The following is a 19,126-nucleotide window of genomic DNA, read 5'->3' on the forward strand; positions in this document are numbered from 1 at the left end:
GTCGCCTCATTCTTGTCCCCCCCCACCCCCTTGCCATTTACCCACACTCACCCCCAGGACAACTTTGTTAAAAACTTTTTCAGTTCGAGTCTTCTTCACTCTCAGTTTCCCACAGTTCCTCAGGATCTTGGTGTCCGCGCCTGTACAAAACAGAGTTAAGAGTTAAATGCCATCGCTCAGGCAGCCTGGCCCAGCGAGTTGCAAAGCCATTATGAAGTCATACAATGAAAGTTCAAGGCCTTGAGTCAGTAAGCATCTGCTGACATGCCCTTGAGCAAGGAGCCAGTTCCCAAACCAGTTCGGGGGTGTCTGACCCCCCTGCCAAGAGGTCAGAGGGAAGAGAGAACTTTCCAAGCAGAAATCAATAAAGTATCACATTATGTTTTCTCGTGGTGATGTCTCTATCTTACTTAGACCGCTGATAGCTTCATGTGTAAAAATGACAAATACAGAGGATTGGCCTTCATCTTCCAACCGTTCAAGGACAGAGAAAAACTAAATCTCCCTTCAACTATCTGTCAACTTTGATCGTGCATAATTTAAAGTAGTCTTTGGTGAGTGTGAATCAGGGAGGGGAACAGTTATAATCACGCTGAACTGGGGTCACACCAACAGACAGTCTCTGATGAATGGGACAAAACTCATCTATGAACGAATTTGATGTATTGATTGGCTTTACCAGAACTGAAAGGGTCATAGCAGTGAAAATCTATGACACCTTTGCTTCAGTGATATCCAATCAATGATCACACTAAAGACAGGAGGAGGCTTTAATTTGTCACACATTAACAGACACACAATTGCAAGAGTTAAGTACTGCCCATAACTAGCAGTATAATGTATTCCACATAATAAAATGTGTCATTGAAGTAACTGGAGGCCACAGAAGGTGGGAAATTAGTCAATTGTAAGTTGCCCAGATACACAATCACTATTATTCCCTGTTCCTGCTTTTATTTAAGTTAGCGTTAGTGTCATGTTTTTTGACAACTGACCTGCTCACTTAAATTTCACAGAAATGCGTACTGATATATCTTTTTTCAAAACTGAATAATTTTTTCTACATGTACCAGTGTATATAGTCACGCCATAGGCAAACTTTGTATTGCGTAGGACTGTTCCCCTCAGGAGGATGTGCTCCTTGTCCAGCAGAAGACTCTGTCCTCGCCAGAGGAGCTGGCCTCTGAAGGTGTACAGGCGATTGTTGGGCTCCTCACAGAGCACCACACCTGTGAAACGAGAGGCCAATATTTTCTGTTACACTGAACAAGCGTGCCATTCAGTACAAAGGGTACTTGTTTGTCTTTGCAAAAGTGTATGTGAACACATCAGAATTTCTATTTATACAGAGAGCATTTTTTCACCATCAAATGAAGCCAGTGTCTCCTCTGAGAGGTTAGAGGTCAGCTCGTTGTGTGTTTCACTGAGCGCCTGCCGGTACTTGAGGTTAGTTTCTCTGGATAAAGGAATGAGCAGATTTATAAACTCTTGCACAGTTGATCCATTTCTAACTAAACAGAATTGAGGAGATGAGGTTATATGTGGTGCATACGTGAAATTATGAAATAAAAGACAAATCTAAAGATAACTTTGTTGGAGAACTGTTGTTTTACTCCGAAAACACAGATTGATGTTTTAGGAAGTATTATTTCTGTAGAAAAAATCTAGTGCCTTTCATATCACAAAAACTGAACACAAATTAAGGCTATTCTTTCAAAAAAACCTGTTTCCTGACTGAAACAAGGCTCCTGAGCTCATGCAGACCACTCTCTAAGAACAACTTTCATTAAGTGAGACAGAATGAATCTTTCACCTTGCACACTTCTATGAGCCACCACAGCCTCAATCGTGCAGGAAAGATCCTCTGACTGGCCCCAGTTTGACGAGTTTGTGCAGGAATTTGACCCTTACTTTAATGTGACCAGGTTTACAGTCAATGCCCCATTACTTACTCTGAAGACATTGGGCAAATTAAATAAATATCACATTTAAAAAATGTTCAGTCTTAGTAACAGCTGTCAGCATAAACTAGTTCATCTCGATTAAAAATGGTCTGAAATAAATGCATTCTTTTTTTTACCTGCGTGCTATTTTGTCCCTTTAGGTGCACCATAGATAAACCTCTCAGTGTCTCCCTGTAGTCACAGTGATGGAAAGGATCAACACGGCTGCATCTTTCTCCTTTTACTTAAAAAAAAAACTCCTGACAGCTCAGTTGACGAGTCAACAGTGGTATCCACCTTTCTTTTTAGTGGTTGTCACTTTCCTTTTTCTGTAGTTAAATGAATGTCGTAAACCTTTGACCTACCAGAAGGTCCTTACTTTATTTCAAAATAAAAGCAGAGTTGAATTCAAACAGCAAGTAATAAGTGCAGCAATTCAAAATAAAAGCCCATCAATTTTTTAATTTCAAATGTGAAATAATGGCATTTTAAACGTGATTAAATGTGTGATAAACGACGAACATTTTGCTATTAATAACCACAACGAAAACCATTTGACAGCCCTAATCTAAACATTTGATCTTACCTTCTTATACTGTATGACTTTTTTTTCCCTAACTGTTTTTTTTTTTTATAAATGTACTTTAGAAAAAGCACCACTGTCGTCTCCGTCAAAACATGATATATATACAAACATGGTTATGATGATTGAATTCTGGACATGTAATGAATATATCAGAGTTATTAAACAAAAGAGACAGACGGTGTTCTTTACCCATCAATATCTGCTGTCTCCACATAACACAGACTGTGAGGCTCTGAACTACACAGGAGGAGAAGGTCAGCCTGGGAACAAGAAAGAAAATATAAAAAAAAAAAAAGTGAGGGCAGAGTGGAAAGTGACAAATAGGGCCAGAGAGCTTTAATTCTCATCATACAACAATTCAAATGTAAAATGCAATACTAAATAAGTAATGAATACTGAACACCTCTGATGAGGTGTTTTTGTATAGTGAATAACTCACAGGGATGACTTGGTCTTTACAGATTCGCAGTACATCTCCCACACACAGATCCTTCCACTGTGCTGTGCTGAACCTGGTGATTGAGAAGAATTGATAATATAGAGGAGAAAAATCAACCGGCCCTCACGAGCTACATTCTTTAACAATCTGGTTAAAAATGTCCTAAATTTGCAAAGCTACTTCAGGGTCTCATTTAAAACTTTACGGAAGGCTCTTGAATCAAATTGTATTTGATTTCTTAGTTAGTTAGTTAGTTACACCTTAGTTGCTTTGTTTTCATGTAGGCTGTCAATAGCTGACATGTAAAAGGATTTTATCATAAATGTAAGACACAGAATGCAAAACAAAAGTATTGAAGAAGAAACAGACACTGTGATTGTGGTTCTCGTCATCGCACAAGTGTGGAAAACATGGTGTGTGCGTGTGTATGTGTTTTGCCAAGCTCTAAAGCACAAAGGGACCATCTAGGGATTCACTCATTCACACTTCATTAGAGCTTCATTAGAGGGCTGTTTCAAACTGGAACTGCGCTGAGTCTTGAGAGAATAACCCACTGTCTTTGTCCTCACCTCTGGGAGATGAGTATGTCGCAGGGTTGGGAGTTAATCTGGGTGTCGCTGCGTCTCCTTGCCTGAATCAGATATGGAGAGAAAGAGATACACCCAAAAGACAGGGAGGTAGATTGAGAAGTGGGACAAGGATGTGGAAGAAAGAGTGATGGACAAGCATTGTGTGAGAAGGAGTGACGGTGGCCATGAAAGGTTGTACGGGAGAAAGAAGAGAGGAGAAACGCCATTACTGGGCTCGACAGTGACACCAGCTGGAAGATTTACGCCCTCCACTAAATGATAAGTCAATAGAGAGGGGTCAAGCAAGCGTTTCACCCAGAGCTGTTAACGACCGTAACTCAGTGATGCACTTAACCAGAGAATTCTCCATGCAAAACATCACGCCTGCATTTAAAAGGAAAAGCTTTAATGATAGGAAGGGAAATTAATGTTACTGGGATGACTGGTTTTGTCAGTGAGGAGAGGACAAGGAGTCAATGAGGACAATGAAGGAGAGGAAAGAGGGCAGAGATGCTTAAGTACCAGGTGCATAAATGCATCCTGAGCCGGTCGTATATTCATGTTGAAGCACATGCATTCATTGCTGAGGGATATAACTCCACCCTGAAAAAAAAAAAAGAAAAGAAAAAAAAAAGAGGGTGGACGACGTAGGGAGCAGTTGTCTCACCATGTCGTTGGCAAGGTCTTTCAGGCCTCTTACAGAGAGTACGGAGATCAGTGGGATGATGGTAATGTACCAGGGGATGGATGAGATGGCAGGGACACACTGTAAACAACATGGACAAGTAGACACAAAAGGAAAACAGTAAAACAACGTGAACAATACGGACACACAAAGCACTGGAAAACTAGGCTTTAAAACAAAAAGTTGAATGTTCTAGAAATAAAAGGAAAATGATTTGAGATGTATTAGTCAAACAAGGAGTATCTGGTAATCAAATGGACAGATGAGATCCTACAGAAAAACCATTGTTAATTAATTATAGCCAAAAGGTCTTTATGTCATTTTAAACAACATTGCTAAAATAACTTTTATAGGGGATCGTTTTCCTTTCTTGCTAGCCTCCTTTAACAGAAAACATATTCATTTTGCCACCTCAGAAGACTTTGTAGCAGATCATTTGTTACAAGGCCTGCACAGGATTAGAAAAATATCCAATGTGCCACAACGTTGTTTATTGCTACGATAACAATAAATTTAACAAACTAAAATAAATGATTTCTGATTCTGATAAATAACACATATCAAGGGGGGCTTATGAGTCATAACGACTAACAAAAGTGTTAAAAAATAAATAAATAAATAAGACTTGTGTTTGCAACACGTCCCTCCTCAATCGAAAACAGCAGATTTCAAAAGAAAATTGGCACACATTAATCTGAGGGTAGCAGCTGGAGCTTTATTGGACTGCATCAAAATGGTGTGAAATCCTAACCGTTACACACAGACCTGTATACATTGGGTAAATTCAATTGATGTGCTGAGTGAGAAAGGTTTTTTTTTTTTTTTATGTTTTTTTACGCAGTTCCTTTTTTAAAAATGTTTAGTTGAAAGCCAAGCCTATTAACAAAATGTAAACCAAGCTCCAGAGTCAAAATGGTAGAAAGACCATCTGAGCCTTTATCTGACCTGCAACACCACCATGAGGAGGAAGTAGAGATTGGCGACTCGCTGGAACTGTTCGAACAGCGTCAGGGGCAGGAAAGTCAGAGGGGAGTACTTGTAGCTGCGCAGCACATTGTCCTGGTAACAGAGAGACAGGCAGAAGGAGAGAGAGAGAGAGAGAGAGAGAGAGAGAGAGAGAGAGAGAGAGAAAACAAGGAGACAAATATGTGAACACATTCCCCTGCTTCCTCTGGCATGAGCACGCCAACAGGTGTTTGGTTTCCATGTGGAGGGAAGGAAGTACACATTGTGCCTGACTCACCGCGTAGCGTCCCCACTGGATGCACAGAAAGGATTTCTTCTGTTTCCGTTTGTGATAATGTTGACTGTTCGCCCTCACCTCCCATGTGAGACCTGCCAGACACACAATGCTTTTTAAAGAGACCATTTAGTGTGAAATGCAATCATACAGAATGTTGTGAAGGGCTGAAAGCTGATAGAGTAGAGTAGCTGAGCCTTTACGAAGACAAAAAAGCTAATGAAAAACAACACTTTAATCCATATAAAAAAATTGCCATTGTGTAAATATGACACTAAACTAAAAGCTTATAGGAGGACATACTCTCCCACCTTTTCAAACAGTTCGCTATGGTCTTAATGAAACACATGTGATGTGTTTTTGTCAATATATAACATGAAGCACCAGAGGAGGATTGTGACCCTGTGAAACCAGCTCTCTCAGAAAGCTCTGTTTTGGTGTGTGTGTCTCTTTAAATTCGATGAGACCCCCACCTGAGTTTTCATGGTAGACATCACTCCTTTGCCAGCGAGAATAAAAAGGCAGATCTGCGCAAACGTTTTGTGAAGTCCGTGGGGTGGAGATACCAGGGGAGGGATTCTATACAGAATCTAACTTAAGATGCATGATTATGAAGCACTTTGTCTCTGTCTTCTAAGACTTATGCAACCACTGGATGGGTTTATCTCACATTTTGTGGGTCGGTAGACACTCTGGTTACCTAGATTTACCAAGATTTTCAAAAACACTCACCTTTAAAGGCATCACAATGAACACACAGAGGTAAAGAGTGAGCAAGCAGCACACGAAGAAAAAGAAAAATGTGGAATGGAGATAAAAAGAGACATACCAGAGTCAACATTTTCCTTGGCCATGATGCTAAATGGACTCCGACGTCGAATGACTCTGGTTATGCTGCACAAAAAGAGACAACAGAGTGAACCGAGGTCAACCTCTGAGACTCATGTATTCATCTTGTAACTCATTTAACTGTGTTACCATGCTCACCCTTACCAAGGCACAACAGACACAAGGCTTAAATCACTGCAGCTGATCCAAACAACCCCTGCTGGTTTTAGCTTTATTTAATATAGCCATCTTTTATTGAGTACATCATAAGATAAAGAAATTGTTAGAGAGGTGAACTGAAGGCTAGTTTTTGTATGATGAAGATAAGTTATGTATCACCTCTTCTGGCTGAAGCTCGGCTGGAAGTTACATGAGCACTCCTGATGAGAAAGAACCCAGGTTGTTCAAATCCAAACTTCTGCATCACACTGACAAGGAATAATATGCAGATTCATATTTTTAAATATAACGTATGACATTGTGGCAGATTTTTATCTTAATTAAACCTTTATTTATCCATGAATAGTCCAATTGAGGTTAAAAACCTCTTTTTCAGGGTCCTGCAGAAATTAGCGATTGGTAGCATTTTCAGGTTTGTTAATAGTTAAACACAGATTAAAGAACGAGAACAAAAAAGAGTTAGCTTTGCTTTACATTAATCCTGTTTGTGAGGAGTAAAGTAATGACAAGCAGCATACAAAAATAATCAACATCTAGCCGTGCACTTACCTGCATTGTGTTCCGGTACTGTCATCAGGCAGCGTCTGCAGCCAGGTGACGAAGCTGATCCATCAATCACGAAGCCCTACCGACCGCACAGGTAGATTAACACGGTTGCTTTCATAACCATTCTTCAGCTGCTTTTCATAACGCACCTGTTTCATCCATCCCCCTCCCCGCCCTGTTCCCTTATTCTAGGGAGACCTGTAATCAGCCCGCCCATCTCCCTCACAGGTGAAGGCTCAGGTATCGCAGGCTGTGCTCTCCATAGAGCTTCCCTGAGGAGAGAAGGAGGGGCAACAAGGTGGAGTGCATGAAATCACTGTTTAGTTCATGTCATTTTATGAAGCTGTTAAACTGTCATAACTAAAGCATTGTTAAAACATTACAGAAGGATCGTTTTTTTTAATCAGCCTTTATAATGTCAGCGTTAGAAAGGCTTTGTAACATTATTGTAATGTTGCTTTTAGGCCACGCAACATTGGGAGTATTTGGTTACAGGAATGTGAAAGCAGTAAAACTTTGCATTCAAAGCGTATGAATGGTCGACACCAAACTCCAGTCCTCATTTTTATGTTTTTTCCTCTCACACAATCTCTCTGTATGCTCTTGTTTTATTTCACAGTTTTCCTATTGGGTTTGTGAACATATTCTTTTTAACTTCTCTGATATTATATTCTTGTTTCATAAGAAGTTATATGTGTATTAAAAAGACTAAAGACAGATTATTCTCATGTTTACTCCCGACTGAAACTTTTATTCTCACATTAAATCAGCAGGCCTCCTTCCTGCAGGTAGGTAATTATTTAAAGTCACATTTCTTTGTTTAGACTTTATTGTCGTAATATTCCCACTGAGTTATGACATCTCTTTTCTCTGTGTAGGAGCCACATTTAAATCTTTTTGTTCTTTTGTAAATCGTTTGTTCATTTTGTCTGTTTTTTTTTAGGCTATTTTTATTTACGCCCAGCAGGCGGTGAGGCAAGTCTAGAAGTCAGTGTGCAGAGCGTACCTGAGGGAAAGTCGGGTCCCTGCACATAACGTCATTGACTGTTGACTCAGCAGTCATGTTTTTTTTAAGTCGTTAGAGCCAATTTATATAATGTTTTAGTTTACCAACAACTTTAAACATCAAATCTCAGGCCGGAGTTTATTTCTTAATCAAGTCTGCGTGTGTGATATCCCATCCAAGGCTGCAAGCACGTTTCACACACTGCGCATTATAACAATCAGAGATGAGCAGTGTTCGTATGCATACACTCAAATGGTCCCCAATCCTGGTTTTAAAACGTATCCTTGAGACTGAAGATTACAGCTACTGAGTCAATGAAGAACTTCAAGGAGTCAAAATTAAAAAGTCAGTTACCTGCTATGGACTTTTAAACCCTTCGTCTGTATGAACATGGTTTTAATCAGCTTGTTCATCATATATATGTCTTGGCATATCTTTTATGCCATTTTTTTTATACAAGAATAACAATAATGTTATTCAATTCAACCTGCACCTATAAAAAAGGGTCTGTTTGTTCATTACCTGGATAAAGGCTTCATTTACCCCACAATCTTCATGAATATAATGCCATCTGGTGGAGGTAACCCCCTATTGCAGTCTAAATGTCAGATGAAGGTCAAAAAGGGTGAATTTGTGAACAAAGGAACCTCTTGAACAGTATGTCACTGATATGTTCACATAATGTCAGTTAAATGTACTATTTGTGGTTTTACATCTCTTTGCTTCCTTTCTCTATTCTATGTGAGCGAGATTACCCCCACAAATGCCACATACCAACAGATGAAGGTGTGTGTATCTTGAGTTTTATATGTGCGTGTGTGTGTGTGTATGTGTGTGTGTGTGTGTGTGTGTGTGTGTGTGTGTGTATGCGAGCGCTTCTGCATATCTGGGGCAATCTTTCCTATCTATTTTTACAGCTGGGCTGTGCAGCAGAGTGGTTATGGTTAGGTGTCAGCAGTATGGAATGGGTGCTCTTAGGCCTCCAGAAACAATGACAGTCGATAGGCCGAGCTTTTCCACCACAGTTTAACCGTTGCCCATTGCAGCTGCTCAGGAAGACAATCACTCAGCTCTTTAAATCGGTAGAATGCCAAATAGAGCAACAACAATTCAGACTTTCTCACAGATGATTTGAGTATGTAATAATTCAAAAATAGACTTTGAATTCTTGGATCCATGGATCCATGAATCCAGAATCATTTTATATCGAAAATCGATTCTAAAATCCAAACATTAGCCCAAGAATTGAAATCAAATCATGAGACATCCAAAGATTCCCAGCCCTAATTACTACCCTATTGTAATAACCCAGCTCGTAGGTAATGGCAAAATACGACAGGAGTCAGGATTTTACCACAGAAAATTAACAATTTGTTTGAAAGCCATAAAAAACGTTTTTTAAAAATCAGCAACGGTGGTCGTATTTCAGCAGCAATGTGCTATTGCTGCTAGATGCATTTAGGGAAACTTCTAGAAGGTTGAAGGTTACAACATTAACTTAACCACAAAAACTTCCTAACCAGGAACTTGTTACCGATCAATGACTAAATGAAAATAGTTCCAACGAACAGTAAAAAGAAGTACAACGTTTCATGTCATAAGATGGATGTAACTTTTGACTCATCAACCGAGCAGTCTAGAAGTTTTTTTTTTAAGTGAATAATATTACAAATAACAAAGCAGTTATTCTTTAACATCACTGTGATCACATAGAGACCCCGGAGGTGCTTTTCAACACTGTCCTAAAGGAATAAAAGTCACATGTGATCAATATCATATATGTTTGAGGTTATATTAAAACGTTATATAATCCACTCCTGTTACCATGTATGTAATGTTTTTAGCAGCAAAGGAGAAACCTGTGAGCATGTGGTGATAACATTAGCCTACTGTTGAATTGTTTATTTAAAAAAAACATGAAGTCTTCAAAACCTGATTTGCTTTTTTGTTTTTAAACAAAGTGCTCACATATAGTAACAAACAATATCCCTTTGATGAAAACTGAGTAACTTTTTATAGTACGCATATTGGGAAATACTCATTACTCATAGCATTAGCCTTGAACTCTGATACATACTACACATTTGTTCATGCTCACTTTGAGCGGCTCAGTAGATGAGACTTTAGTGTTGCTGGAAAACATTGGTCAGAATTACAGAAAAAAAAAAAAAGAAAAGCTTGTACATTGTTAAATAAGACCTGATTCTGTAGAGCCATGCAACATCTAATGCATACTAAACAGAATGGGGGAAAAAAAGGATACTTGAAAAAAGGTGTGGGCCTATATGTCAGCAGTGCAATTGACATAGATTGAGCCTGTTTTTGGGCAATCACAGTGTGTATCATTATGTGGTTCAATCTGGTGCTTATTCTCTACCTGCATTAATGAGTACATCATCATATCATTTTCAGAAGATGACTTTGGAAAATAGTGGAAATTAAACTATAATAGACAACAAAACTGAAAAGTGGATCTGAGAAAGGTATGACCAGACCAGCTCCAGTGCAGTGAGTGTGAGAAAGCCCTCTACTGCGGGAAGCTTCTCAGTGCTCTTATTTCTCAGAGACCCACATTCCACTTTAAAGACTTTTATGTGGCAATATAAAAAAAAGTCACACTGCATCTTACTATAAAGAAGCAACAACCTCCATGCTTGCTGAGCCTCAACTTCCTGTATAAAGTGGTGAAGAGCGGTTAGGTAAAGAGCGGGAATCAGGCCAAACCCTAAACAACACAACTGGCCTCTTTATAAAAGTGACAAAAGGCCTTGATACGACAAAGAAATGTTAAATAGGTTAACATGAAGCCAAAACAAAGCAGCAGCATTTCCATCCAAGTGAACATTTACAATATGCTGCAGCTTGGTGAAAGTAGAAGGTGTTCGGGTTTGGGTGGGAGTGCGTGATTGTGAGTGAGGCGCAGGGGGTCACAACATCAAAAGCTTACTGGAACAAACTGGTTAAACTAACCCCAAAAGATGAGTCTGTTGTCACCTCAACCAAGGGGGAAACACTGCATGATGTAATACTTTCTGTCTTTCAATATAATTTTTTGCAATATATATCGGATGCCTGTACGAAAGAATACATATAATGCATGTTGAGATAATCTACAGATTTGTATTTTTTTTTTCAAAATGCAAGAAAAGTTATCATATTTCCATGTTGATAGGATGAGTTAAAAACAGTCAGTGATTACTGTTATTACACCATCTGGTGCTGAGGGCAGCAATAGAGAGGGCTCTTATTTCATGCATTTAAGACAGTTATGCAGTTCTTGGGATTTAACAGTATACCATAGTCACGGTTTGGGATGTACCTTGGTTTTGGGGGTCAACGTTCAGTACAGCAAAAACTTTTTTTTTTTAAATGCAAAGAGTCGTAAAGAACTACCTGCAAGCCAAAGAGACAAATTAAAGGTGTGCCTTTGGAAACTTCAACAAACTTGTGTGTCTGTGAATTTACTCCTAAGGCTGAATGATGATCCATAGTAATAACTCAGAGTAAGGGGCAGATTACAGACTGGCACATGTGTACAATGGATGGAATATTTTAAAGACTTGAGCACTTTTAATACACACCTGAAGCTGGGGTCCTCTACTACAGTATACTGTATTCACTTGTGTCTTCAACCCTCTATGCTTTCACAGGCAGAGGCTTTTTTAAAACAGCAGGGACAAGTTGAAGGACACCTGTTTTCTTTTCCTCGCTCCTGTGATTGGCACATCGTCTTTCTTACAAGGCCTGACTCTGAATACACAGTCTGGTATCTCTTTTAAACAAGAAAAAAACAAATGTGTTGTCCACCTTCATCCCCTCCAGAAAGCATGTCAAGCTCTTCTATTTGCAAAAATCTATCGATGTCCGAAAGGACTCTGCCTCAAGAGAAAAAGACACACCCCTTACCACGTCCTTATTTCTTATCTGATCCAAGTGGAGTTGACACAGCTATAGCCGTAGACGGTCCCTGAATATTCAATCTGTTCTGGTGATAGCTTTCATTCCCACAAGAAACTTTTCTCCATTCTTCGTTGTTCCGCTTTACATTCCTTCCAACTCCTACCCTGTTTCTTTTCCTTTTTCTTATTATCATATCGTTAGCTGTCTCCACTATCAGTATCTCGCTTTGACTCCAACTCTGACACCATTTCTTAGCATTCCCTTGTAACCGTTCAACTCGAGTCTTCGAGCTCCGCCAAGTCATCTTGCTATGTTACTCCTCTTCTTCTTGTGTTTGCTTCTGCGTTTCTTGTTACATTTTGGATGACACACTGATTTGAAAATCATTGCCACATGGATCGGGATGTGGATATGTGACGTACTGTTTATGTTGTGTGGCTGCATGCATCTCACCTTAACTTCCGAAGCAGTCAGTTCGGGATGAATACAAATACCTTTACTACACGATGCAGTACTGTTCAAAATCCATGCAAACACTTTTTCATTCATGCAAGCGATGTGAATCAAAAAAAAAAAGAGTCACACACTTTGGGACATTTTCTACTCAGTCAGGATGTGGTAGGTACCACTGAATGAGAGTCCGGAAGGAACAACTATGCAGGCCAACCATGACCTACCACAATGCTCTCTGAGCTTGTTTATTTAAACAGTACGGATGAGCCATCCTCAAAGAGAGCTTTGGTCAGGACTGTTCAGTATAACCAATCAAGGCTCGACATTTTCTACTTGGACCATATTTCTGTCCAAATATAACCATTAGCTTTGATATTTAGCTAAATATACTGAAGGCATAGAATTCATAAATACTTATTTTATGTTCCAGCTACATTTTGTAAGAAGTCCATGCTCTTCCAGTCTGAATAAATGTTAGTGCTGATGTGACCATGATTGTATTTACCACTCAACAAAGCCACCTGCTGCTGGAATCATTACAAAGTCATTCCTAACTACAGCTCGGATTGAAAAATCTGGAGATTTTTGCACTGAAAGACTAAACTCTCAGCAAAGACATGGCTCACTGTGGGCTCTGTGGTTACTGTGAGTCAGAAAGAAAAATCTGTAGGAGTTATTTAGAAGCAGAGCTGATGGCTCAGAGGACATCCCCCTCCTAACCTGGACATCCCCCATTTGCAGTACATTACAATGAAATATGTAGAATAGTGATATACAATGCTGTCTGGTTTGTCATTCTGGAGGCATTGTTCAGCGCTGTTGTGCTTTTCAAAACAGTTATGTACTCGGTCTTACTTCAGAACGGCCGTGCAAAAAAATGCAAATGTACAAATGAGCATGAAAGTTGATAAAGAATACAATTAGCATCATATACAAACATCTGCAGGATTGGGTTCATTAATAAAGTCAGATTTGGAATTTTTCATGAAAAATCATTCTGTGCCTAAAAAAAAAGAGAGAGAGAGAGAGAAAGAGAGAGAGAGATAGAGATAGAGAGAGAGAGAGAGAGAGAGAGAGAGAGCTGCAATATTTACCAGGAGCAGCACCACAGCACTTTTAACTAAAATATGGTATTGACATTTCCTTTTGATGTGAAACCAAGGGTTCCCAAACTACTCAGAGAAAATGATTACAATGATTTATGCAGTGAACAGGCTGAAGGACATCCTTACTCATTTATATGCATATTAACGTGCAATATGTATTAAATGCCTGTTTATTTTATATGGACGAACTCCTCTGATTCATCCCATCTTTGAAAATAATTATATCTCAAATTTTAAGATAGCTTTACCAATAAATGATGGTTCACTTTTTGGTGAAGACACCTGAGTAAAGTCCCTTAATGGGAACTTAATCTGTGCAGGCAATATGCCGACGATCATATTAATCGATGAGCAGTACAACAATGAGCAGGGAAGCAGATCAAATGTGACTCATTTCAGTATCCCTTGTTTGTTTGCGTGGGACCACACTGATGTATTTGACTTCCGCTCTCCAAGTGAAGCCCCATCTGTTTCAACAGCATCTACCGGCCAGCACGAGGACACAACGTGATTGGCTGACTGTCTAAAGTAGTTCTGTGCGCCGCCCGCAGCTCTGCTCTCTTCAGCACCGCAGACTATGATTGACAGGTAAGCGCAGTTCTGACATCTACAGTCTCATGAATATGAATCATTTATGTGTCAAACGATGATGCTGTTGTGTGAGTTGCCATAAGAAATGTACTTCTTTTAAAGTTGATTTGGTCCTCCAAATACTCCCAAAGGTGAGAACTTCTTTTTTTTATCCAGGTCAGTCCGTAAAGTTCCCACCTGCTACAAGTTGTTATCATGAGAAGAAAAAAAAAACATCAATAGCCTACTGTTATTTAATGTAGGCCCACGCGTTTTCTTAGGTTGATTTTAATCACTTCTTTACGATGGCACTGCAATGTCCACTTTGATCAAAAACAAGCTGATTCTTTTTTGATCCTTACCGAAGTCATGGTGCACAATGCAGCGCTACACTTGACCATTTTAGTCATTTATTAATAAATGTACATGTGCAACATTAACGTTCAAATACTGTGCAAAACGTGTACTTTTTTGTTGAAAAAATAAATAAATATATATATATATATATATATATATATATATATATATATATATATATATATAGGCTTTATTCTGAATACCTATTTTATATATAATTATATTAGTAAAGGTATAATTTTATTAGTAAATTATTACGAATGATGCACTGATATGTAATATTTAATTTAAAGCACGGTCAGCGTTTAAATGTGAACACTTAAAAGGGTAATTGGACAGGATTAAAATATGTAGCCTTTCTTTAATCATGTATTTGTCTGTTTTCCGATTTTCTGAACACATTTTTTGGGTCCTCCATGCAGAGTACTTCGATGTCCACCTCGAGGAGCCCAGATCATCCTGGGGACGGTCCTCCGTGCCTTCCCTCAGTAACAGTTGACAGCAGCGGTATAACAGGGCACGATCCGGACCCTGGCCTCCTCTTCCCGTTGACTCAGTCCCCCCTGCTGACCCGACGTCTCCTGCGTTTTCATGTCTACAGCAGCCCTGTTACGCGCCGCAAGAGAGAGATGGTTCCTGCCGACAAGAAAGACACCACGTACTGGGACAAGCGTGAAAAGAACAACGAGGCAGCGAAGCGGTCCAGGGAGAAGAGGCGGCTGAACGACCTGATGCTGGAGGGTCAGCTGCTGGCTCTGAAGGACGAGAACGAACAGCTGCGCGCTCAAGTGCTAAGCATGCAGTACCAGAACAGCCGGGACGCGAAGAGAAGTAACCACCACGCTGCAAGGGCAACATCAGATTCTACAGTTCCCTTACAACAAACAACACCTTATTATGTCCCTGCCCTTCTTCAGAAAACACTCTGGGAGAAAAGTAGAAGCAACCAAATCTCCGTGATGGGTGTTCGGCAAGAAGAGGCAGCAATGAATCCATGTGAGGTCAAGATTCCCTGTTTAAGTTCCAATCCACAGGTTTTTCAAACTTGTGGCGCACAGCAAGGCATCCCCCCATTGTACGGGCGGTGTTTTCCATATCCCACACCAGTTTTGGATGTCGGGATATCAGCGGAGACAGAGACAAACCCTCAGCGGCAGGTGTCATCGAGCGGGGACATCCCCAGCCCCACCGATCAGACATCTTCTATCCAAGCGTCCCTTGGATGCTTCCCTCTGGCTTCCAATCAGCCCTATCCCGCTCAAAGCTGGCTGATGCCCTGCGTAAATCACCGGGCACTACGAAATAATGTTCAGCTGCATTGGCCGTCTTCATACCTGCCCACACCGGCCGTTTACCCCGGTCTACCTCCTCTTTACACACAGGACAGATCGAGGCCATGGTCTTGGTATGGAGGAAAACTTTCATAGGGGGTTCAAGAGCGGGTTTAGCCGAGCACCAGAAAGTCAGTATCATGCAGCTCGAGATGCGCCTCTGTCCTAAAAGGACTCCAATGGTGACTTTCATTGCAAAAAATAATACTGCTTTTTCTATTGTTGTAAAAAGTAAGAAATGAGCAAACTAGGTTTTAAAATTGGCCTGAATGCAATATGCCTTCTAAGTTAGTATTTCACAGCATCTCTCTGTCAGAACAGAGAACAATGAATGCAGCTTGTATTGAGGCGTTACTGTCTGACCAACACAGTCTAGGTCTGACAGTCTCCAGATTATCTAATAGTCGAGCCTATTTCAGAAGCTGCTGGACCTTTACGGATCAGTGCTTGTGCACACTTCTTTTAAAGACGGGAATAATAATTTACCCATTATCTGAGCTTAATTGATTTGATTTATTTTTTTTTTATCTTAATGCAAAAATAAAGTCACCAATATGAAACATAAATGAATCTAAAGATTTTTTATTTGCGGTGAAAAACAGCAGCGACTAAGTGTGAAACCAGTCGTTTGTTGGGTTGGTGTTCCCCACACTTTCATTAAAAGAAAAGACGTTTATTCGTCGGCCTGCGGCATTATGACAAAACTTCCTCTGCGGCGAGTTGTATCAGTCATTTGAGGATTATTTTCAATTAAATGAAGGACAAAATTGTTTTTTTGTGTTGCAATAATTCAGTTCTCAAAGCTGTTAACACTTGCAGCTATAAAGTTAATATAGACCAAGAGGCTCATATGACCAAGGTCTGTCCACACCCATGTCAGAGTTTGAGAGCAGACATTAATATCTTTTAAGTCTCTTCACTTGCACCTTTATGATCAAATAAGCTTAAATATGACAAACGCCGGACAGCTCAAATGACTTTCTTAAAGCAGCTTTTCTGCCACCTTAGTTTTTCAGCACGTGTTCCGAGTCCACCAGCAGAGGGAGCTACAACATAACACTGCTACAAATGTGCCTGCCAGAACGCTTCACAGTTTGTGCCTCAATAGCTTCTTTGAAATACCTTCCTTTCAGCTATTAAACATAAAATAGGTGGATATTAAATCCTTTTAAAAGCACAACAATTCTGAATGTTATGGAAACAAAAACTAAAGTTAGAAGGCATCAAATGTGTTTCTTTAATGCGACAAATCTACTAAATAGTCTAAATAGTTCTGGCCTTGTTAGAAACAACATGGACGTCACCCTGCTCTAAAATGGTACTGAAGTCATCAAAATGATGCTAAAAAAAAGTTACATTGTGCCCATTATTTGTCCAGAATTTAACTTTAACACGTTTACAGATATTAAAAAAAACAAACATAAATGTAATGTTTGTTTGCTGTTTCAGGAACTTTGCAATATGGCATAATGCTATTACAAAGCAAGCTCATTCAAAAGTGGAAATCCATGGCTCAAACATTTTAAACATTGTTTAATTTGGATGCTGTTTGTTAAACAGTTTTATAAATCCTAGCTCTGACATAGGCTGAAAACAGCTCCAAACAAACACCACAGATACAATGTAAAGTCCAAACACTTCATTTTGAAAGGACTCTGGTAGACTTTCAGGTTAGACCTCTTGGAAGTATGACAACAACAATGCATTTTGGTGTCCATTAAAGACTGATACACACATTACAACAGGGATCAAGAATCTTGCCTGGCTACATTCAACATTATCCGAATAGAAATGAGGGCTTGGGTCAAATTTACAGTCAGAAAAAAGACAGTGTAATGATTCACTTAAAGTTGTTTTGTCCTCCTTTATACTGCACAAAAACTTGTTTTTCAAAGTTCACTGTGTTTGAAAGAAATCAGATCAGTTAGAGGACGTTACATGTGCAGACCAAAAGTCAAAACTTCCACCTTAATCCAGATTAAGTGTCAATCTGAGGTGCCAAAAGTCTTTAACACTTAAAAGGAGAACTTAAAGTCACTTCATTCTTCTTCCTCTTAACTAAGCTTCTCTAAATATACGTGAGACACTTAATGTAGTATATTTTTGGTTGATACTTCTCCCTTTGGTACTTCTAATACAACTGTATGTGCAGCAAATATGCAATTGAATACCATACAAAACAACTTAATGCAGATGCAGAACAGGTAACAATCAGCAATGCACTGCACATATGAACCAAAAAGGCGTATGCCAGAATAACACGACGATGAGTATTAAAACTTGTCGTAAATCCATGTCCCCCGCAAATTGCGTTGAATATAACAACAAATATGGTAATTTGATGTGACAGCAGTATCATAGCGTCTTGTCTGTGACAGCAGAGGTGGACAGTCAAACACACTTAAAAGTAGGAGGGAGGTGAGGGGAGAAAAAGCAACAAGACATTATCAGCTCCTCTCTGCTAATGTGTGAATCAATCTGATGAGGCAGTCTCCAAGAAGAGCTACCTGATCAAAGTTGGTCATTAGTCCTGTGTCGGGGAAAGCTTTCTGCAAAAAAAGTCGTAGGCAGTGGACTTTCTGCGCCCAGCATTTGAAGGTAAGGCCCCAAGCTATTTTTTTTACAAGAAAGAGGTTTGGAACATGTTTGTAAGAGTGTTTGGATTCAGGAGATGAGACGATGAAGACAGTTACCAAAGGAGAGAGTAACACGCAAAACTAATTTGAAACCATTACTTTCTGCTCCTCACAGCAACACCATGTCGACCGTATAGTCAGAGGACAGTTCAGAATTTATTAATATCATTATTACCATTATTCTATCTCTTTCATATGTTACCAACATTCATGAAAAATGGTTCCCATTTCTAATTTGTTCATGTACTCTTTTTACATTATTAAAACAAAATCCATTTATTCTGAATACAAAACTTAAAAATGTTGCGCTCCTATTTTTCAAGATTGGTTTGAGGAAGAGGAAGAGGAAGTGTTGCTACCTTGTTAATCACACCAAGACCATTTCAAAAGGGGTTTTTTTTGTATTTCTATTGCTCACTCATTTTTTTGTTTATAAATTAATATTCAGCCCAAGATGGAATTCATCAGAAGTAATCAGAATAGTGTAAAAATATTAGCTTATCGTTCATCCTTTATGTGTAGGAAGCACAAATAGTTTTGAGATTTCATATTGTTTAAATATAGCCAACATATCATGTGTTCTTAAAGTGTCTTTGTTGTTGTTTCTATGTTAAAAGGCCCACTGAGTGAAGGGCATTGCAAATGAGCTTACATTTGAACATGGACACCAATACAAATTAAAAAAAAAAAAAATTCTAGTGAGAGAGGAGTGACATTTCACAGACGTTACAGACAGTGTGATTCTAATGTT

General features: G+C 39.3%; 1 protein-coding gene across 5 annotated transcripts in view; it reads right to left on the reverse strand.

Annotated features, from left to right (window-relative positions):
• The window catches only part of atp8b3 (ATPase phospholipid transporting 8B3), a 37,461-nt gene that overhangs the window by 12,586 nt on the left and 5,749 nt on the right, over nucleotides 1-19,126 (reverse strand). For 4 of the 5 annotated variants that reach the window (XM_079350389.1, XM_079350386.1, XM_079350387.1 and 1 more), the window contains exons 3-14: nucleotides 7,020-7,288; nucleotides 6,630-6,670; nucleotides 6,292-6,356; nucleotides 5,466-5,557; nucleotides 5,168-5,281; nucleotides 4,205-4,303; nucleotides 3,538-3,599; nucleotides 2,969-3,041; nucleotides 2,719-2,789; nucleotides 1,365-1,456; nucleotides 1,071-1,229; nucleotides 52-140 (exon numbers count right to left, since the gene is read on the reverse strand). In XM_079350389.1, the coding sequence (XP_079206515.1) occupies nucleotides 52-140; nucleotides 1,071-1,229; nucleotides 1,365-1,456; nucleotides 2,719-2,789; nucleotides 2,969-3,041; nucleotides 3,538-3,599; nucleotides 4,205-4,303; nucleotides 5,168-5,281; nucleotides 5,466-5,557; nucleotides 6,292-6,356; nucleotides 6,630-6,670; nucleotides 7,020-7,025 (963 nt within the window). In that variant the 5' untranslated portion in view covers nucleotides 7,026-7,288. Of the gene's footprint in view, nucleotides 1-51; nucleotides 141-1,070; nucleotides 1,230-1,364; nucleotides 1,457-2,718; nucleotides 2,790-2,968; nucleotides 3,042-3,537; nucleotides 3,600-4,204; nucleotides 4,304-5,167; nucleotides 5,282-5,465; nucleotides 5,558-6,291; nucleotides 6,357-6,629; nucleotides 6,719-7,019; nucleotides 7,289-19,126 lie in introns of all 5 variants that reach the window. The other variant, XM_079350390.1, reaches the window with a different exon arrangement.

The sequence above is a fragment of the Symphodus melops genome, assembly GCF_947650265.1.
Source record: "Symphodus melops genome assembly, chromosome: 8".
NCBI lineage: Eukaryota > Metazoa > Chordata > Actinopteri > Labriformes > Labridae > Symphodus > Symphodus melops.